General features: G+C 39.8%; 1 protein-coding gene across 1 annotated transcript in view; it reads right to left on the minus strand.

The window, feature by feature from the left end:
- Positions 1-22,979, minus strand: part of ADCY8 (adenylate cyclase 8) — a 121,202-nt gene that overhangs the window by 59,737 nt on the left and 38,486 nt on the right. Inside the window, exons 3-4 of the mRNA XM_042869338.1 lie at positions 8,243-8,373; positions 5,538-5,649 (exon numbers count right to left, since the gene is read on the minus strand). Coding sequence (XP_042725272.1) covers positions 5,538-5,649; positions 8,243-8,373 — 243 coding nt within the window. The remainder of the gene's footprint in view (positions 1-5,537; positions 5,650-8,242; positions 8,374-22,979) is intronic.

Here is a 22,979-nt window from a genome sequence, read left to right on the forward strand (position 1 = left end):
AGGGTTAGATGTGTAGGCTAGTGTCTGTTCTTTGTGTAGCCATCCTGCATCTTAAAACTGGAGACAGCTTTTGAGTTTCAACCTAACTTTCAGTGATATAAAACCCCTAACAATAACATTCAGGACCAACTTCCTACACCCTTTAAAGCTCTGACTCAATTCTTAGCAACATCATGATAATGCAACATTATCAACAAGTTGCCCACTGCTATTAAAAGGAATGGATGGAAAACAGAAAAAATGCATGAAGTAACTTTAAAATCAGTAAATGAGTTAAATAAAAGAAAATGTCTGTAAGGGAATTTTGATGCGGCAGATATTATGCTGCAGTGTTAAATCCTTACACTACTCTGAGGCTGTTATGATTTTTATTTTATTCTAGTTTCCTTCACTTTCCCACGAGTAGTTCCAGAAGTTTTCCTGTGACATGTATGTAACAGATGATAATGTACATTCACATCAGTATCCAGTCTTATGCACATTAGTGACATTTGCTGATGTCATCACTTAATTTCTAAGCATGTCACAAATAGAGACTTTTTTTTTCTACTTATCTGCAGTTTCTCATTCGATACAAGTGAAATATTAAAGGGCCTGATTCTGCCAAGACCAATTGAAATCAGTAGAAATTTTGCCTGGGGATGTTGAGCTGGCTCAAACACTCAGCTATTAATAGTAGTAATTCAAGATGAATTCAGAGGCCATTGATAAAAAATCTTTTTCCAAATCACCTTAATTCAGAGAAAAGAAGATATGCAGTTCTTTCACAGACAATTGCTTCATGCACTTGAATGATTTATATTTAAGCTCATTAAATACACCCTCAATGTGAGCAAAGTAAATTGGCATAAAATGGAGCTGAAGAAATGAGTCGCTCAAATATCAAGTTACTGAAAGATGCAGTCAGAAACTTCATTAATTTCTTGCTTCCTTGGGCTAAATTTCTGAAGAGAGAGAGAGGGGAAAGTGACTGTATTTTGTGAGTTACATTGCATTTTCTATCTGCCTGTGGTGATTTAATCACTTCACCTACTTTTCAGTAGAATCCCATAGGGTAGTGAACAGACCATATGGAAGTCCTCATTAGCAACTTTTTCTAATTCCAAGCTAAAATTTAGAACACTGTGGATGAGAAATTACTGAGTCTGAAGTGAAGAACAAAGAGATAATACTTACAGAACTTTTTGAAAATGGACGGAGAAAGAGGAAGCAAGAGATTGGCCCTAATATGCAATAGCTCAACTCTGAAACATTTGCCAAAGGTAAAGGATACCTAGATAAAAGGTCTTTCTCAGCATGAATGGGATCTAGGCCAAGGCTTTTAGGCAGCAGGCTAGTTGGGACGGGATGGAGAAAGAGGTCCATCCAAATTCCTTCTATTGCAGCTCCGCTGCTTTTAGAAACACAGCTGAGACCTTGACAGAGCCAGATGGTAGGAAATTGTCTAGTCCTCCAAAAAAGAGGATCAGAATTTGGGTGATGGTTGCCAGAATTCTTTATTGTCATACAAATGAAGGAAAATATGGGCAAGGCACCACCTTGCATCTTCTGCCTGGACCAAGGAATACTTAAATATTTTTACACTAGATATCAGCATAACAGATCATATGAATGTTGTTGTTTACAAACGCTTGTTATTCACCAGTATTAGGCAATTAATTATTGATGCTAGTGAGGAGGAGAAAACATTGGACTTAGACGCCACAAAAAAGAACATACATTTCCTGTGTTACTATTAATTTGCATAATGTTCTCATAATTAATTAAAGATCATATTTGTATGCTCATAAACCAGTAATTCTGTTTATTAATACAGTACCCCAAACACATAAAAATGGAGGGAGTCACACTGGCCTATACATTTAAACAGATGGTTTTGTTAGGAATTTTACTGTTCTATGTGTTGTATGCTTGAAGATCATTTCAAAAAAGAAAAAAGCACTGCCACCTCAGAACTAAATGTGGTTGGGAACAGTAAAACATTGCAACGAGTGTTCTTTGTGGAGAAGACAAAGAAGTCTTTGATGCCCTCCACTCTTCTTTGCTTGTAATGAGTTGGTACAGCAGATGTACTGGAGTACATCAGACCATTAAGATCATCCATTCCAACCATCAATCCACCACCACCATGCTCACTAAACCATGTCCCTCAGTGCCCCATCTACACATTTCTTGAACACAAGTGAAGGCGAATCTATTCCTTCTCTGAGAAACATGTTTCAATGTCTGACCACTCTTTCAGAGAAGTTTTTCCTAATATCTATCTTGAACCTCTTCTGCTGCAACTTCAGGACACTCCTTCTTGCTCTATCACTAGTTACACAGGAGAAGAGGCTGACTGCCTACCTCAGCCTGACATCCTTTATTTCAGGGAGCTATAGAGAGTGATAAGGTCTCTCCTGAGCCTCCTCTTCTCCAGAGTAAACAATCCCAGTTCCCTCAGCCATTCCTCATCAGACCAGTGTCCGAGTCCCCTCTCCAGCTTTGTTGCCCTTCTCTGGACATGCTCCAAGGCCTTGATGTCTTTTTTGTAGTGAGGGGTATAAAACTGCGCACATTAATCAAGCTGTGGCCTCAGCAGAGCTAAGGACAGGAAGATGATCTCCTTTCTGCTCCTGCAGGCTACACCATTTCTGTTAAAAAATTTCTGCATAAGGAAGGCATTAATATTAATTAGGTTAAGCCTAATTAATATTAATGAAGCTTTTTTGTAGGTAGATATACAGATAAATCTTCATCGCTTTTTTATGTCAGCTTGTTTTTCTTCCTTTCCAAGTGGCCTCTTTTATCTTTAATAACTGCAAATTTTTCACAAATGTCATAGAGAAAATAGAAGGGAGAATTAGCTCTATATGAGACAACATTAAATTTCTCTTTTATAGGAGATATTGAACTGAGTTAATTTTTATTCAAAGTGTTCTTTGATAACGAAACAGATATTGTTATTAATTATATGTACAAATGTACGCCGTAGTACTTGATATAACTGGCAAACAATTTGAAAATTATCAGAGATCGCATTGCTTTTGCATTGCAGAAGAAAAACAAAGGCTGAACAAAAGAAACAACAATGCTAGATCACATTGCTCAGTATTGTAAGCCGTGAAATACTGTCTTCTTTAATATTATATGATTTATATAAGAAGATGTATCAGATCAAACATTCTTCATTATAGAATATAGAATTACAGAATACTACATTTATTTAGGAGTAAATAAGGATTTATAAGGATTTTCCTTAAAATACATAGAAACTACCTCAAGCCTTCTGCAACTGGGCTCTTTGCTTTGATGGTAATACTTAGTGAAACTGAAGAGCTTTGAGTAACAGCATCTATCTAAAAAGCCTCAAAATGAGGTTGGTCTGTTATTTATTTATTTATTTATTTATTTATTTATTTATTTATTTTTACTGTAACCTGAAATGTGACTTGATCAAAGAACACAAATGTATACCTGAAGGGCTACAAGATGGTTTTCTTGTCTAGGAAAAGTAGGCATAGCAGGAATCAGTGAATACAATTCAGTGCCAGAAAAATCAAATGTGAAGTAAAGCATACCAAATTAGCAGAGAGACTGTTAGGGCAGCAGAATAGATTCTCAAGACAAATGAGAATTTATCTCTTGGGACCTTTTGAAGGAAATGTTTTTGTCAAGTTTGAAAAGTTAATATAAAATCTTTAGGATCAAGATTAGTCCCATGTAAATCATGGAACCACACTGAATCACAGAATATTTGAAGCTGGAATGAAACACTTGGAAACATCTATTCCAACTCCCATCCTTCAAGCAGGGTCACTTAGAGCTCATTCACAGAATCACAGGATGGCCAGGGTTGGAAGGGACCTCAAGGATCATGAATCTCCAACCCCCCTGCCACATGCAGGGTCAGGTTCACATCCATGCCGGTTTTAAATATCTCCAAAGAAGAATCCACAACCTTTCTGGGTGATTTGTTCCAGTGCTCTGTCATACTTTCAGTGAATAAGTTTCTTATATGCAGATGAAAATTCCTATGTTTCATTTTGAGTTGTTTTCTTATTATCCTGTTGCCAGATACCACAGTAAACAGACTGGCCCATTTCTGTTGATATCCTCCCTTAGGATATTTGTACACATTCATAAGATCTTCTCTCAGTCTTCTCTTGTCCATGCTAAATAGGCCTAGCTTTCTCAGACTTTCCTCATATGAGAGATGCTCTTGTTCCTTAATCTTCTTTTCAGCACTTTGCTGGACTTGCTCTAGGAGCTCTATGTCTTTTCTGTACTGGAGATCCCAGAACCGCACGAATACTTCAAATTTGTGTCCAGTCAAATGGACCAATAAATGTCAATTTCCAAAATTTTCTGAGAGCATATGCTAAGTCCAGTGCAAGATTTAGGTTTGTATTTTAAGTAGACGGCCCTTCCATCAGAATCCAGGACCTTGATTTCCTGTATCATGCAGGGTGAGAGTTTGCCTCCTCATTTGGAACACAATTTGGATGACATTTGGACAAAGGTCAAAAAGTCATGCAGAGCTGCATCAGATTCTATTCCTCTCTGGAGTTCTTAGGAATGACAGTAGTGTCAAGACACTAGGCAAGTACCACAATATCTAGGTCTTAGATTATCAAAAGGACATTCTTTTTGATAAGTCTAATTAGCAATGATTAGATTACTCTAACAATTGCTGCAAAATCTGTTCAACTTCCTCACTAATTCTTTCTTGTATCTTCTGCCTCTCAAAGGTTTGGTCTAAACAACTGGATTAGCCTATCCAATGATATGTAAGAGAGAAAAGTAAATTCACAGATTGGGAGAGAAAGTGCAGGGACTAGACCCTCAGTGGCTACAGTAGCAGCCTTGTTAGATGACTCTGTTGTTGATATCTAAAGATATTTGCAATGAAACCAATCTATGACCAAATAAAATTATAAAGGAAGAAAAGAAAATGCAAGCCTAGCTAAACTGGGCATAGGTTATAATCTGCTTGTATTTCTGTGCTTATCTATTTGCTCTTTTTAAGTAGTACAAATTAAGTAGTGAATGATTTGCTTAATGTAATAAATTCCAGTACTGTCTTTAATTTCATTGTGGAGTTAGAATTCAGCTGAAAGACTGTAAAATCTGCTACTAGCCTTTTCAAAGACTGAGAACTGATTATATATAATTTTAATGGATTAGTATTTTATGTTCTTTGGTTCTTATAAGAATAATCTAAGTAAAGCTAAGATCTTAAAAAAAACCCCACCACTTTCCAGCAAGGACCAGAGCTAGAAAACTTCTCTGGAAACTATGGCATATGATCTGCTGTCATGTCATTCTTGGTCCAGCATTACAAGAGTCCAAAACTCCAGTGACTATCTGAGCTCTTACTTTCATCAGAACATATCACTTTTTATCAAATTTGTCTGTTATCCAAACTCAATGACTGTATAAAATACCAGTGAGGAAAATACAAATAAGTTTTGTTCAAAGTAGTCATAGGTTCTTCCCCAAACTTCCAAATACAGTTGGCTTCATGTCCCTTTGCAAATAAGCTCTGCTTAACTCACATGTGCTAGTCGGTCAAATCTGGCAAAGAGTTCATTCAGCATTCGGACCAGTTCCTGGGCTGACAGAGTTGTGGAGAGGTTTGTGAATCCTTTAACATCTGCAAAAAGAATGCTGGAAAGAAAGAAAGAAAAAAAGAAAAAGAAAAAGAAAAAAGCGAGCGAGAGAAAAGAGATTATTATTGCAGTACTTTTGTAACTCCATGTGATAAATTCCTATCTAGTACACTGCATGTGCTTTGCATGCTGTATGTTTAAGAGATGGCAGAGGTGTGTTCTGAGAACAGTAATTCACAAGTGAGGGACTATTTTAATTTCATGCTCTGGACCTTTAGGGATTCCAGAGTATCAAATAAAAATACTGAAGGGATTAAGGAACAAAAAACAAGCATGGAAGAGGGTTATAAAATTTTGGTATTTTTGATCATTCAGGAAGGTACTATTAAGTCCCAATAAGCACTATTATCTCCATTTACTAGTGAGAATATTGTGGCATAGTAAACCCATAATACAGAAGGGGGTTTAATAATATAGACTTAACACCCAGCTGCCTGTTAATAGCTGTCTGTTCATTATGGGTGAGTTTATATACTAGTTTTTGTTCGTTTGTTTGTTTGAACAGTGTGTTTGACTTCAAGTATTTATTTCTCCTAGTGTGCTCTTCAGGTTTTGCTCAGCTACATGCCACACAGGACTCAAATCCTAAGGCACAAGATAGATTCATAACAGATTTCACACTTTTCAGACTAAATTTAGCTTTATTGTATCTTATTGTACAGAGATAACTGAAGTGTCTCAGAAGTGCAGTATACTCTGTTGAAGATATAAATCATTTGAGTGATACCTTGTTCTTTCAGTTGACTTTATTGGAAGCTCAGTGTAACCATACTTTGAATAGAGGTAACAAAATTGATTCTTAAAGTTATGGCAGGATTTTAGTCAACAAAGTAGATCTGAACAGACATACTTCAGCAGACTTGAATTTTCTAGAAGTGCAGCTTTGGCTGTGAACAATTTCTACAATGAGATCTTGGAAATACAAAAGAAACCTATACTTGCAAAATGTCTGCGGTGTGTGAGGCATCACTCAGATCAAGGCATGTAATAGCTTAGTACTTAACTAAAGAAAAGAATAACCAAAGTATAGGCTACTTGAAAAAAGTAGGAATGAAAAAGAAAAACAATAAAAACATATATCATGCTGATATAGACTGGAACTAATCCATGTGAGCATCATTAGCACTTGAAAGTCAGTTAATAACTGATGTTACAATCTGAGCAGCTAAAGCTGTTTCATCTATATTGAGTGAGATCACAATTTGACAGTGCCCAGGAACCAGTACTGTAACCAGTAATAAGCATAAGAATTATCAAGTAGACAATAAAATATGGCAAATGATAATTCAGGTCATCTTCAGATGTATGGGCTGGTAAGAATCACAGAATCACAGAATCACAGAATGGCCAGGGTTGCAAGGGACCTCAAGGATCATGAATCTCCAACCCCCCCCGCCACATGCAGGACCACCAATCTCCCCATTTAATACCAGACCAGGCTGCCCAGGGCCCCATCCAATCTGACCTTGAACACCTCCAGGGACGGGGCATCCACAACCTCTCTGGGCAGCCTGTTCCAGTACCTCACCACCCTCTGGGTAAAGAATTTCCCCCTGATATCCAATCTAAATCTCCCCTCCCTCAACTTAAAACCATTTCCCCTTGTCCTGCAGTTACCAACCCTTTCAAAGAGTTGATTCCCCTCCTGTTTGTAGGCTCCCTTTATGTACTGAAAGGCTGCAATGAGGTCACCCTGCAGCCTTCTTTTCTCTAGGCTGAACAAGCCCGGCTCCCTCAGCCTGTCCTCCTAGGGGAGGTGCTCCAGTCCCCTGATCATCCTAATGGCCCTCCTCTGGATCCTCTCCAACAGCTCCCTGTCTTTTTTGTACTGCAGGCTCCACACTTGGACGCAGTATTCTAGATGGGGCCTCACAAGAGCAGAGTAGAGGGGGACAATCACCTCCCTGTCCCTGTTGGCCACCCCTCTTTTGATGGACCCCAGGATACCATTTGCCCTCCAAGTCGCAAGAGCACACTGTTGGCTCGTATTAAGTCTTTTTCATCTATCAGGAACCCAGGTCCTTCTCGGCAGGGCTGCTCTCAAGGACCGCTCCTTCCAGCCTGTACGGATGCCTCGGATTCCTCTGGCCCAAGTGCAAAACTTTGCACTTTGCCATGTTGAACCTCATCAGGTTCACCCTGGCCCACCTTTCCAGCCTCTCGAGGTCCCTCTGAATGGCATCCCCTCCTTCAACCATGTCGACCACACCACTCAAGAGTTTGAGTGAGGATTAAGTAAAGAGCTGATTTAATCAAAGACTATGTATGAGTTACTGCAAAACCACAGAAGAAGAAGATAATTATTTACTATTCTATAGTAGTTCAATATTGCGCTTATTGAACTGTTCCAGACAAATAATTATATTCAGATTTCAACAAAAGGCAAAGTTCATGCTTTTCTATCAAATAATGTTCAAGGTTGCTTAATTTTCACCTGTTTCAGTGATGGCTATGTATGCTCAGGTTCCAAACAAACATGCAGTAATTTTCTAACTTATGAATGGATAAATCAACAGAATGGAAATTCTCAAACAAGACATACATAGCAGCAGTCAAGTTGTTAAATATTAAAAAGAGGCTCCTTCACCCACCTGACATTCTCATAGCGATGAATGTAGATCTTATGAAACTGGTGTTGTAAATGTTCATCTTCTACATTGGTCATATCGTTTATCATTTCCAGAACTACAAACCGTGGCAAGACAGAGAGCACCAGCCGTTCCTAAAACAAAGTGGAAACCCAAGTGTTAGACTCATAATTATCAACTGAATTAATACTACAGAGGAAATGACTGAGCTGTGTTTATAGAGCAGCTGGGTAACTGGAAATTTAAAATGCATTTCTCCTCTCTAAAAATTTGCAATAGTTCACATTACCAAAATGAGTTTAGAACAAGAACTCTTGTCTCTCTTCCCTTTTCCAAAGCTTCTTCCCTCGAATGTTTTAATCTTATCCACTGCCTATTTAAATATTCATCCTAATTATTATGACCATTACAAGCTTCTCAACAAACATCTGCTACACCAATCACTTCATTTTAGGCAGTGGTAGCTTGATTAACAGATACAGGCTAAAGGAATTTGTTGTCTTCAACAGCAAGTAAGATCAGATTTTTTTATTTACCAGAGCACCCAGACAGAGTGTTTAGCATTCGTAAAGTGTATAATTACTAAAAAAGCTGAAAATCAAGCTGTAGCAAGATATATGTAGTGGAACCTGACAACTAATGAAAAGTACCACATTTACACAAAACTTAATTCTATTGTCAGAGCTGAAAGATAGGGATAATATAAACTAACACACACATTAAAAATGCTTTATGAGACACATTTAGTAGATATATGTTAATTGGGTTACAATGATTAAAAGAGAGCGAAACAGCCACAACAGTCACCTTCAACAACGCAGCATTGAGTGCATGACAGACTAAAATACATTTATTGACCAGAGAATATAGAGAAGCATCTAGTGCTATCAACAGGAATTGTTTTATATTCAGTACCCATCCATTTCACCAGAGAAATCTTCATTCAGTATAAAGGGATCACAGACACGGCTCTCATGGGGGACTTTGACCACTCTGATATTTGCTGCTAAAGCAACACTGCCAGGCATACACAGTCCAGAAGACTTCTGCAAAGCAGAACTTTCTGATCAAAGAATCATAGAATTATGAAGGCTGGAAAAGTCCTTTAAAGTGATGTAGTCCGACTGTCCACTTAACACTAATGCTGCCTAGTCGTGTTCTTTAGTACATCTATATATTTCTTGAATGCCTAAGAAGTTTTTCCTAATATCTAACCTGAACCTCCTCTGCTGCAACTTCAGGACATTCCCTCTTGTTGACTGCCCACCTCAGCCTGACATCCTTTCATTTCAGGGAGCTATAGAGAGTGATAAGGTCTCTCCTGAGCCTCCTCTTCTCCAGAGTAAACAATCCCAGTTCCCTCAGCCATTCCTCATCAGACCAGTGTCCGAGTCCCCTCTCCAGCTTTGTTGCCCTTCTCTGGACATGCTCCAAGGCCTTGATGTCTTTTTTGTAGTGAGAGGTATAAAACTGCGCACATTAATCAAGCTGTGGCCTCAGCAGAGCTAAGGACAGGAAGATGATCACTGGCAATGCTATTTCTGATAGAATCCAGGATACTATTGACCTTCTTGGCTACTTGGGCACACATTTTTAGCTGAGCATTGACAAACACGTCCAGGTCCTTTTGCTCTGCTCAGTCTTCCAGCCTCTGCCCTAAGCCTGTAGTGTTGCCTAGGGTTGCTGTGGCCAAAGTACAGAACAGAGAATGTGGTCTTGTTGAATTTCATCCCACTGGCCTCAACCCAGAAATCCTGGCTGTCCAGATCAAATGTCCAGATGCAGGAGGTGGAGGAGCCAATAAGTAGAGGTGTGCTGCTGGACCTTGTTCTTACAAATGAGGAAGAACAAGTTGGGAATATGAAGGTTGGGAGCAGCCTTGGATATAGCGGTGATGAGATAGTAGAGTTCAAGATCTTACACGGAAAAAAAAAAAAAAAGGCGGTATGTAGGACTCTATCACTAGACTTCAGAATAGCCAAATTTCACCTGTTCAGTGACCTACTTGGAGGTATCCCATCAGTTACAGCATTGGAATGTAAGGGAGCAGAAGAGAATTGGTTGACATTCAAGCATAATTTCTTCCAAACTCAGTTTCGGTGCACTATGAATAGTAAGAAATCAGGAAAAATGGCAGGAGATCTACCTGTATAAACAAGGAGCTCATGGAAAAACTCAAATGGAAGAAGAGTCTGCAGAACGTGGACCACTTGGAAGGAATATAAAAACAGTGTCAGGCCTGCAGCTAATGGTGTTCCCAGGGGTCAATACAGCATCCAGTGTATTGACTCCTGAGATTATAATGAAATGAATTATAATGAGATGAAGCTGAGAGGAATGGCTGACATACTAGAGAGCTGTGCTGACATTCAGTGAAAACTGGACAGGCTGGAGAGTTGGGTGGAGAAGAACCTGATGAGGTTCAATAAGAGTAAATGTAGAGTCCTCACCTGGGGAGGAATAACTGCATGTACCAGTACAGGCTAGGGGCTGATCTGCTGGAGAGGAGTTCTGCAGAGGACCAAGGAGTCCTAGTTGATAGCATGTTGGTGATAAGCCAGTAATGTGCCTTGTGACCAAGATGGCCAATGATATCCTGGTGTGTTAAAAGTAGTGTCATCAGCAGATTGAGGGAGGTGATCCTTTCCTCTACTCTGCCCTGGTGAGACCACATCCAGAGTATTGTGTCCAGTTCTGGGCTCCTTGGTTTGTGACAGACAGGGAATTTATAGAAAGAGTCGAGTGAAGGGTCACAAAGGTTATCAGGTGCCTGGAGCATCTCCTGAATGGGGAAAGCCTGAGAGGCCTAGCACTGTTCAGCCTGAAGAAGACTGAGAGGGGATATTATTAAAAATTATAAACGTCAAAAGGGTGGGAGTCAAGTGAATAGGGTCGGATTCTTTTCAGTGGCCAGTGATAGAATTTCCTTGAAATTCTCACTTCCTGTGACAGTCCATCAATATTTAATTGTGTAGTTCAGTCATTCATCTAGTTTTAAGCTGTTTTCAAGATAATCCGTTAGTTCCAACCAGTTAATTGTCTTATCTATACAGACAAGCTATATAGGGAGCTGGTGGATCACTCAGTGGACTATTATTTAAGTCTAAATGATGATAGCCTATTAGTGTATATCAGTTTATTATTAGTACATGTATACAATACCAGTGCAAATTAGTGCACGTGTACATTTATTATTAGTGTTTATACATATAAAAATGCTGCACTCCAGCCACTATCATAATGTAAGTACTAACAATAGCTAGCAGGGGCAGGAAGGCCTTCAAAAGAATATTGAGTTATTTTGTCAAAGCATTAAATCATCCACTGAGAGATTTCTTAGTGTTCCTCTCTCAGTAGCTCACCAGTTTGAAAGTTCTGGCAAATTTTGCAAGTATTCCACCCAAATCTGCTTGTCTGCAAATTAAGATGATCCCTTTTTATCCTTCTAAAGCAGGCATGGATAACCATTGATTGCCTTCTTCCCTTCAAGAACTTTTCTGTGATAAAATACTATTATTGTCTCTTGCCCTCAGTCTTTCTTTTCTAGATTAAGTAGATTTAACCAGTACTGGAATATATCACTCTAAATCACTCAGGGCCAAAGCTAGCAGTTTCTCACTGAAGTGGCTCCAAATTATTAACCATCTTTTTCTTTATGAGACTGCAGTGAGTGGAATCTTACTGAACAGATTGACAGTTTTGTAAGCTTCTTATCACCAAATTTCAAATGACATTTTGGGCAATACAATAGAAAAAAAAAAAATTAATGTGAATTTTTGAATCAGGTGCATATGGAAACTGTTAAGAGGTGGAAGATACCAGTGAATTAAGATCTCCCAGGGAACGCCCTTGAGGAAAATACAGTGCGTTTTGAATCTCTTCTTGCCTTGCAGTATACTGCTATTACTGTAGAGAAAGTATTTGTACGGTGCCAAGACATATGGGGGACAGATGCGGTTTCCAGAACAACTCTTTCCTTTCATTTGTAATAAGGAGAAGCATGCTACTTCTGTTAACCCCTTCTCCATCCCACTCAACTCATTCATGTTTTGTAAGTTGGGAACTGAGATCAGCAATTTTAGAATATCTTTACTGGAAGTATGAATATGAAATAAACTAAATAAAATAATGCCATATAAATATTTAGTGAGAGAAGTTTGATTCCTAGCAGTCAACTTGTAAGTTGTAAGGTATTAAGAAGTTCTAATAGATTGCAGCATTGTTGAGCTAATCTCAGACTCTTAAACTGTGACGAAATAAACATTTCATTATCACAGTTATCAAGACATTCTTAACTGAAAGGATCTATACAGTAGGATATAATTGCAATTGCATAGGAGTTCAGATACAGGAAATCTGATCACTATTATAAAGCGGAAGTACCACAATCATGAAAAGTAGATGCGTTTTGTTTATAACCATTCCTAGACAAGCATGATACTGCATGAAACCCTGATTGTTATTTATATATTTTTCTTTAGTCAGCTAAGTCAGCCTGATCTTTTTTTGTTCTATCCTGGCAGGTGAAAAATTTATTCTTGCCATCACTTCTTAGCCACACAGTTTTCTTTGATTCTTAATGCCCTAACTTAACTTGGGCTGAAGGGCCTGAATTATACAGCATTCAATAAAAAGTCCATAAATATTAATTTATTAACACTGAAATTTCTACTCATCTTCTAGTATTTTCTATGTATATATTTTAATCACTCTAAGTTAGGAGCAAGCATTTGTTCTGTTTGTACCTCACCTGTGTGAGTTCAGAAGAGTTTTGGTATCTTAGAGGTCTGCTTTGGTCACCCTCTGGAGAAATTTGAGGATAAATGGGAATTTTGGATTGGTTTAGAATTAAATAGTTCATTCTTTTTCATTTTCTTTTGTATTAGAAAAGCAGGTCGTGCTTGACCAACCTCATTTCCTTCTATGACTGGGTGACCAGTATGGTAGATGAGGGAAGGGCTGTTGATGTAGTCTACCTAGATTTCAGCAAAGTCTTTGACACTGTCCCTCATAAGCTTCTTCTGGGGAAACTGGCTGCCCATGGTCTGAACAGATATACACTTCTTTGAGTAAGGAACTGGCTACCGGGCCATGCCCAGTGGGTTGTGGTGAATGGAGTGAAGTCCAGCTGGCGACCCGTTTCAAGTGGTGTACCCCAGGGGTTGGTACTGGGGCCCATCTTGTTTAATATCTTTATTGATGACCTAGATGAGGGGATTGAGTGCACCATCAGTAAGTTTGCAGATGACACCAAGCTGGGAGGTGGTGTCGATCTGCCTGAGGGTAGGGAGGCCCTGCAGAGGGATTTAGACAGGCTGGACTGCTGAGCTGAGATGAATGGGATGAGGTTTAACAAGGCCAAGTGCCGGGTTCTGCACTTTGGGCACAACAACCCCATGCAGCGTTACAGGCTTGGGGATGAGTGGCTGGATGAGTGTGAAGAGAAGGACCTGATGGTGCTGGTTGATGCTCGGCTGAACATGAGCCAACAGTGTGCTCAGGTGGCCAAGAGGGCCAACAGCATCCTGGCCTGCATTAGAAATAGTGTGGCCAGCAGGAGCAGGGAGGTGATCATCCCCCTCTACTCAGCACTGGTGAGGCTGCACCTCGAGTACCGTGTTCAGTTTTGGGCTCCTCACCACAGGAAAGATGTTGAGGTCCTGGAGCATGTCCAGAGAAGGGCAACGAAACTGGTGAGGGGTCTGGAGCACAAGTCTTATGAGGAGGAGCTGAGGGAGCTGGGATTGTTCAGTCTGGAGAAGAGGAGGCTCAGGGGAGACCTCATTGCACTCTACAACTTCCTGAAGGGAGGTTGTGGTGAAGAGGGATTTGGCCTCTTCTCCCAGGCAACAAGCAGGGCATGGGGTAATGGCCGCAAGTTGTGTCAGAGAAGGTTTAGATTAGACATAAGGAAGAACTTTTTCTCTCAGAGAGTGGTCAGGCACTGGAATGGCTGCCCAGGGAGGTGGTGGAGTTGCCATCCCTGGCAGTGTTCAAGAGGCGCCTGGATGACATGTTGCGTGATGTGGTTTAGTGCTTGTGGTGGCAATGGTGATGAGGAGACAGTTGGACTAGATGATCTTATAGGTCATTTCCAACCTTGTGATTCTATGATTCTCAAAACAGCTCTGGAGGGCCATCTTTATGAAGAACTTTATGTAAGTACAAGTGAAAATGCACTTCACAGATATTGCAATGTTTTGACATCCTAAATATTACAGAAGAGATTCTCTTTTCATTCTGAGCTTTCAGTCTCTCCTATCACAAAGATGGAATCATGGCATTTAGCTGAGCACTATTTAGCTAAATTGACTGCAGTTTCTTGTCCCCATGATTGTCTCAGATCCTTAGATCAAACTGGGCCACTTTTGCAAATACCAGTCCAGCATCCAGGAGTCCTGGCCTCAGTTCTTCCCAGTGTTACCAGTTTTCTTGTCAAAGTTCAAATGCTTTATTCAAGAGAAACAAATGCTAAAAACACTGTGAGGCAATTTGTTATTAGGAGGATGTAACCAAAATAATCTTATCTAGGTTGTAAGGCAAATCTTTTTTTGAAGAACAAGAATCTTCAGAAGAGAATTAGATAGAGCTTAGAAGGACTATAAGATAAGTGGAATAAGGGTGAAAGACAAAGTTCTCATGAAGAGGTTCCTTCTGATACCAGCAGATGCCATAAATGAAATGTATCAGAAGATGAAGCAGATGAGAAAAAAAAATTAAGGTACCCCTCCCCAGCATTTTTAGGGCACAGTATAGTTTCTAGCCTTTATCTTCTGCAATGAAAATTATGTAGAATCTGTGTACTTTTAGTAGTTTGTGGGGGAAAAAAAAAAAAAAAAAAAAAAAAAAAAAAAAGGTTCTTAGCCACCATGAAAGCACAGTGCGGATAAACACCTTCGTTTGTCTGCATGGCAGCCCCAGCTGAGGTGGACTACATGTTTACTTAAGAAAGCAAAGTACACACTGCTAATAGCTTCTGCTGGAGCAGAAGTGCATAACGTGTTGCTCAGAGGCAGCGGCTTTCTCCTGGGCAACTGTCTGCAGAGCACGCTAACACACAAGATGAGAGAACAAGGACTCTTCGAATCTACCTGTTCCAAAAAACTTCACTGAACCAGGGCTGCCTTCAGAAAGGAGAACAAAGAAAAGTAATGAGAGGTAGTGAGCAAACATGCAGTGAGCTCACTATTTATTATGGCAAACTCCCTTTTTTTTTCCCTGGAGAAAAGCATAACTCAGACCTTCCGTTTCTCCATATGCTTGTACAGATTGTACTAATTTTAGCACAAAAACATTGTTTTGACTTTTTCTGCCCTTCACATCTGGGAATTCTGCTATCTTCCCTTCCACTTCTGATGTAGAAGAGCTGTGTGTATTCCTTGTGACAGCAAGAAGTAAACCAGTCCCCAAGAGGTCCTTCCCATTCCTGCAGGGCTAGATTTTCACAGAAAAGTCTGGCCCTTGGGTAGTTCCACTCTCTAGCAAATACCCCACGCACTCTTAAGATGGCGTGTTGGGAATGTCTGCTGGTTGACCTTCTAAGAAGCAGAAATATTTCTGATTTTTTGTAACCATCAGCCTCCTATAACAGAAAATACTTACGCTATAAATTCTTTTCTTCTTTCACTATTATGATACATTGCTCAGTATGGTCATCTAATAAATCTACCCTTTGATTAAATCTGATCAGTCTTCCAGGGAGCCACATGATTAAGGTATTTAACGTATAGATACTTCAAAAGTAGTACAAAATATTGCCAGTATAAGAAGAAATACGTTATTTCCTACTTTATTCTTGTATGGAGAAAATTAGGAATACAAATTCAAAAAGAAAAGAAGATTAAAGTAAGAAAACAAACAGAAAATCTGGTTATTACTGAACTGCTCATGAAACCTGTACCAACAGAACATTAAAAAAAGGCAACTTCTTCATAGACATAGGCTGAAAACGAGGAACAAGTTTCTCTTCACATCACAAAAAGATTGTATTCCTTGTTTGCATTCATAGAAGTGTTATCAATCTATTGCTCTATAAAATTTATTTAAGTAAAAGATAGTTTATTTGACATGTGATCCCTAAGCCAAGAAAAATAAGTCCAACACATTTGATACCTTAACCTTCACACAACTCATTAAGTTAAGTTAAATGGTTTTGGTTGCACATAAGGTCTGGCAGTGACCCATAAAAACAGAGGTTAATTAGTATGCCTCTCCTTCTACCTTTCTCTATTAATACTACATCATATGGAGAGCTCTTGTCAGGATGTCAATTGAAGGCATACATACACCTCATGTCACTGCTCAGTATTACCTCTGTTACATTGGAAATATACTGAAAAAATAAGAACAGTTATAATAACATGTAAGCAATTCTACATGCATGCGTGAATTTATATATAAATCTTTATGAAGTAGCCTACCTGTAAGGCAAATCTTGGATATTGAAACATTGAAAAGAAAGTAAACTTTTTAGTCTTTCAGTATCAAACATCCTTTACTGTTCTAAGCTGCTATTACACAATACCAGACTTACATGCTGATGGGAACACTGAATCAGCTGCCTCCCAAAAATCTCATTGTTATCCAAGTCTGTCAAGTTGCCATCCCCTTCACGTAATGATTTTTGTGATCATAAACCAAATGAATATACAAATGCTACAGTTATGAGATATACCAGAGTTGAGCTACACAGTTATTACACCAAAACAGAAAAGATAGGATGCTTACCCATATCATGGGCTTACTTACAAAACTCCAGCAGAGCAGATCTCCCAAAAATACTCTTCCCACTGGTAGTCAGCTCTTAAATGGGTCTAGGAGAGGTGGAGCCAGGCTCCAACCCTTCTGGCAGCACAGGTAAAGGCAATTCACCTGTGCTCCCATGGCTGACTCATTGCTCGTCTCAGGTGATCAGTCAGAGGTTCACCCCATGTTTCAGCAGTTCCCATACAGTGATACAGCTCCTCTTCAAACTAGCTATATTTGCACATACTGTGATAGAGAATAGTGCAATTGTGTGGAGGTTATATTAAAAAAAAAAAAAAAGGTTGCAAACCACAGAGAAGAAAACTGCAAAAAATTTGATAGTTTTCTGTACCATACTACCTGTGTGATTTAAATGTCCTCACATTTCTAATCTAATCCAGTATCTTCTAGAAGACATCTTCAAAGGGAAGGAAATATATGAACAAACAAACAGAAAAAGTATCTTCTCTGATTCAGAGAAAGATCTGATAAAGAAATATCATGAACTGTAGGATGAAGAGACCCACATTATTCACCACTGCTGAAAGCTTCCTAGTTGAGCAATTAGGTAAGTGGAGACAACTGAGAGGTGAGCAGCAGTAGAGGTAAGTGCTTTGAAAAGGAACAGGCATTTATTTGTTCAAGAGAACGTACATATAATACAATAGTGAAAAAGGAATGTTATAAAATAATTAGTGATCTGTTATCCTCTTAACCATTCATGGCAATAATAACTTCAGTACCTGAGATGAAGCAGCCAAATTTAAGAGTAAATTACAGAATCACAGAATGGCCAGGGTTGGAAGGGACCTCAAGGATCATGAATCTCCAACCCCCTGCCACATGCAGGGCCACCAATCTCCCCATTTAATACTAGACCAGGCTGCTCAGGGCCCCATCCAACCTGGCCTTGAACACCTCCAGGGACGGGGCATCCACAACCTCTCTGAGCAGCCTGTTCCAGAACCTCACCACGCTCTCTGTAAAGAACATCCCTCTGACATCCAACCTGAATCTTCCCTCCTTCAACTTTAAAAAAAAAAAGAGAATCTACCGCCTGTGGAAAGAGGGACAGGCCACTCAAAATGAATACAGGGAAGTTGTTAGGATGTGTAGAGGTGAAATCAGAAAGGCAAAAGCCCAGCTTGAATTTAACCTAGCCGCTGGTGTGAAAAGGAATAAGAAACTCTTTTATAAATACATTAACAGTAAGAGGAGGACAAAGGAGAATATCCACTCTTTGCTGGATGAGGCTGGGAATGTGACCACTGAGGATAAGGAAAAGGCGGAGGTTCTGAATGCCTTCTTTACGTCTGTCTTTAAAAGTCAGACCAGTTATCCTCAGGATACCCCTCTCTCTGACCTGGTAATCTCGGTTGGGGAGCACACCAACCCCCCTGTGATTCTGAAAGAAACAGTCAGAGACCTACTGCTCCAGCTGGACTGTCACAAGTCGATGGGGCCAGATGAGATCCACCCGAGAGTGCTGAGGGAACTGGTGGAGGTGATAGCCGAGCCGCTTTCCATCATCTGTCAGCGCTCCTTGTTGACTGGTGAGGTCCCAGAAGACTGGAGGCTTGCCAACGTGACTCCCATTTATAAGAAAGGTCGTAAGGAGGATCCGGGGAACTACAGGCCTGTCAGCCTGACCTCGGTGCCAGGGAAGGTTATGGAGCAGATCGTCTTGAGGGAGATCATGCGGCATGTGCAGGGTGACCGGAGGATCAGGCCTAGCCAGCATGGGTTCATGAAGGGCAGGTCCTGTTCGACCAACCTGATCTCCTTCTATGATCTAGTGACCCATCTGGTGGATGAAGGAAAGGCTGTTGATGTGGTCTACCTAGACTTCAGCAAAGCCTTTGACACTGTCTCCCACAGCATTCTCCTGCAGAAGCTGGCAGCCAGAGGCTTGGATGGGTACACTCTTGGCTGGGTAAGGAGCTGGCTGGAGGGCCAGGCACAGAGAGTGGTGGTGAATGGAGTCAAATCCAGCTGGCGACCAGTCGTGAGTGGTGTTCCGCAGGGGTCGGTGCTGGGGCCTGTCCTCTTCAATATCTTTATTGATGACCTGGATGAGGGCATCGAGTGCACCCTCAGTAAATTCGCAGATGACACCAAATTGGCTGGAAGTGTGGATCTGCCTGGGGGTAGCGAGGCCCTACAGAGGGATCTGGACAGGCTGGAGAGCTGGGCTGGAGCCAATGGGATGAGTTTCAACAAGGCCAAATGCCGGGTCCTGCACTTCGGCCACAACAACCCCAGGCGACGCTACAGGCTTGGGGCGGTGTGGCTGGAGGACTGCGTAGAGGAAATGGACCTGGGGGTATTGATTGATGCTCGGCTGAACATGAGCCGACAGTGTGCCCAGGTGGCCAAGAAGGCCAATGGCATCCTGGCTTGCATCAGAAACAGTGTTGCAAGCAGGAGCAGAGAGGTGATTGTTCCCCTATATTCAGCACTCGTGAGGCCGCACCTGGAGTACTGTGTCCAGTTTTGGGCCCCTCACTGCAAGAGGGCAACAAAGCTGGTGAGGGGTCTGGAACACAGGCCATATGAGGAGAGGCTGAAGGAGCTGGGAATGTTCAGCCTGGAGAAGAGGAGGCTCAGGGGAGACCTTATTGCTCTCTATAACTTCCTGAAGGGAGGTTGTAGTGAGCTGGGGGTCGGCCTCTTCTCTCGTGTCATTAGTGATAGGACCAGGGGGAATGGTTTCAAGCTACGGCAGGGGAGATTCAGGCTGGACATCAGGAAGTATTACTTTTCAGAAAGGGTGGTCAGGCACTGGAATGGACTGCCCAGGGAGGTGGTGGAGTCACCGACCCTGGGGGTGTTCAAGGAAAGGCTGGATGTTGTGTTGAGGGACATGGTTTAGTAGGAGCTATTGGGAATAGGTGAACGGTTGGACTGGGTGATCTTTTAGGTCTTTTCCAACCTTAGTGATTCTATGATTCTATGAAAACCATTTCTTTTTTTCCTGCTGAATACTGAATATTGAAATTAAGTGCAGCAGAATGGATCAGCTCACCATAAAGTCACACAAGCAGCAATGTGTTGCGTGAGAGTGGATGGAAGCATGCATAGAGTTAATATTTGCAAAAAACAAGTCTGCACACCTTAACATCAGCAGTCACTTATTAGAATTACTTGGTTACATCACAAAACAATCTCCTGGCACTGCTTTGTCATGTGCTGACTTTTAACATAAACTATAGAAAGTACAGGTCTCAAATGCAGTATGCCTATACAGAATGTTTAAAAAACCAAATCCTCTGGCTCCTAATACACTATTTATCCTAACGAAGAGCATGTTATGATTATATTCTAATGTGATGATCAACCATGTGACAAAGACACTGTAAAAACCAAGAGTTACAAATCAGTATGTCTTACTGAGCTATCTTGTTGAAGAAAACATTTATGCTTATTAGCAATACTGTTCAGTTCTAGAGTCATCTATCATACGTATCTGTACATTACAATTTAAAGTTTAGTGTTTTGTAATTGTTTCTTCCAAATCCTGTGATGCTTTATTTTTCCCTCATTTATTTGGAAATTTGACAAATACCTCAACAAAAAATATTGTACTGTCTTCTAGCATATTGGCTTCCATAAATTTCTGTAGACAGCAAGGACTGAACCATACCTTAAGAACAGAAAACAGACACATATACAGCATAGCAGTTCCATAATGGCATAATCATAAGATATTCCTTGCCTTACCATTAAAAAAAAAAAAAAAAAAGGCAGAGTAAACTGCTGCTGTCAATTTTGTTCTGAAAGGTAGCTCCATCTGAATTCAACATCTGTATTTCCATGACCCAGTGCACTATCACTTTTCTAGGACTGCTTTGAATCTGCTGTTGGTGAATCATTGTGTAACTGTTGTGCATTATTTGTACTTTCTATTTATATGTATATATATTTACATTTTGTTACTTTATTTGCCACTTCAGAAATAACTAGACTACTTCAACAACATATATATTTTTCGACAGTTATTGCAGCTAGTGACATAGGAAGTGTCTGACTGCAAGTTCAACTACCATTAATTGTTTTCAGCCTTGTGTGACAAAAACATTGCAGAACAATGAGATTGAAAAGAGCTGGGAGGTTATCTGTTCTGGTAAAACAAATAATCCACCTTGTTGGAGACATAACGTCAAACTTAACCAGCACAAGATATATAAAACATCCCCTGAGATGTCTCAGAAGGTGGAACAACAGTCAGTTTATCTAAATCAAATATATTTTAATTTAAAAAATTTATTTTACTTTATCTTAGCAATAGCATTAGCAACATGGCTCTGGTTAGCTTAGAATTCATACTATTAATGGTCAGATAATTTAAAACTATTATCTGATCTTCTGAGTCCCTGTTAATTGCAATATTTATAATGATTTTTGAAAGACTCCTCCTTCACTCATCTCATGGTATTAAGGAATGTTAGCATAAAGTTCTGATCCTGAACAAGGAAGAAAATTGAATTTAAAACAGGTAAATCGACTTAGAGCTCAGGAGAGGTGGTAGCCTCATGAATTTGGAGCCTGGAGTTCTTTAGTTAAGCAGAGATGACTGCAATGCAGACCAGGGGAAGCAGTAGTTTGTCACTGTATGGAGCATAAACCATTTCATTCCCATTTCTCATTTCATTTTTGCTTCTTTGCCTCACATCTGTGAGGCAATCAGCATGGCTCATGAGCCGGTGGTAGCAAGGTAATGGCTTTTTTTTGATTGCTATTTTGGTTTTTGCTTATTAATGTCTCTCTTTAGCAAGGAATGGAGAATGTGGAAGTAGGAGGCAATTGAATACAAATCAGTGTGCAGTCAGTCACATTTACTACTGACCAGCACAGCATTAATTGTTTTAGAGATGAAAAAGTTTGGGAAAGTACCTTTAGCACTGGTCAATCCAAAAGCCCTCTACTAGCCTACTAGCAGTGGGAAACAGTTTTAGTCCTCATCAGTGTCTTCTAGGGAAAATTCCCATGCACAAAGCTGTGACACTTTAGAGTTTTTTCTCTTGGTATAAAGGGCAGCTCAGGGTCTCATTCTCATCTCTCTAATGTTGGCTTTAAATCTCAATTCTCTATTTGAGTCCAAATAATTATTTTAGGTTTCCAAGGAGTGGGAGAGATGGTAGAGTATGATTTTTACCTTGAGTTTATCTTGAATTTATACCTGAAAGCTAGATCTGTGGGTTATGCTCAGAGAACCAGAAACAAACAGAAGCAAATTTCACAAGTGTGGACAAACAGAATATGAAAGAACAGCACCTAAAATCTGATATGTGAAACGTATTTTTTACTAAAAGTGGATGTAATTGGATGGAGCATTTTGAGACAGGAAGATGCAGAGAATGGTTCTGTGATGTTTTTCCAGTTACCTACTGAAACATAAATGCATGAAAAGAACAAATTTCTACTGAGATTAGTTTTTTAGAGAAAGGCTCTATTAAGTAAGAAATTCTGAAGAACTGGAAAGCCATTCTGAGTATCTCAGATTCAACAGGCTGATCTTCCTGTAAAGAAGAAAGCTGACTAAAATGCAACCAGAGACTTACAGTGAATTTTTAATAATAAGGTTATTGTCTACCAACTGAAAATAGTCTCGATTATTGTGTTCACCATTTTTATTTATGAAGCATTGAAAAACTAGTTTTGCAGTGAAAAAGATGGCATGTATGATCTCTAAACTTCCAATTACTGTTTTTTCATACTAAATCTGAACTTCATCCTCGTACAAGTTTAGACAGATTTTCATATTCTTAGTAAAAGTATCAAATAAGATGACTTCATAGTATTTAACCCTCTTAAAGCTTCATTTCCAATCCCAGCCAAATCTGTTCTTACTTTAAAGGTTGCAAAGTACTGAATGTTGATTAAAATCTAGATCTGTAAGAGCTTGAAAAACCTACACAACATGTAAGCTTCTTTATAAAGCAAACAAATACAGAATTCATCAGTCGGCCCAGAGTTAATTTAAGCTTTAGGAAAT

The sequence above is a fragment of the Lagopus leucura genome, unplaced genomic scaffold (genome assembly GCF_019238085.1).
Source record: "Lagopus leucura isolate 7727_CA_CO unplaced genomic scaffold, USGS_WTPT01 Super-Scaffold_100002, whole genome shotgun sequence".
In the NCBI taxonomy this organism is placed as follows: Eukaryota; Metazoa; Chordata; class Aves; order Galliformes; family Phasianidae; genus Lagopus; species Lagopus leucura.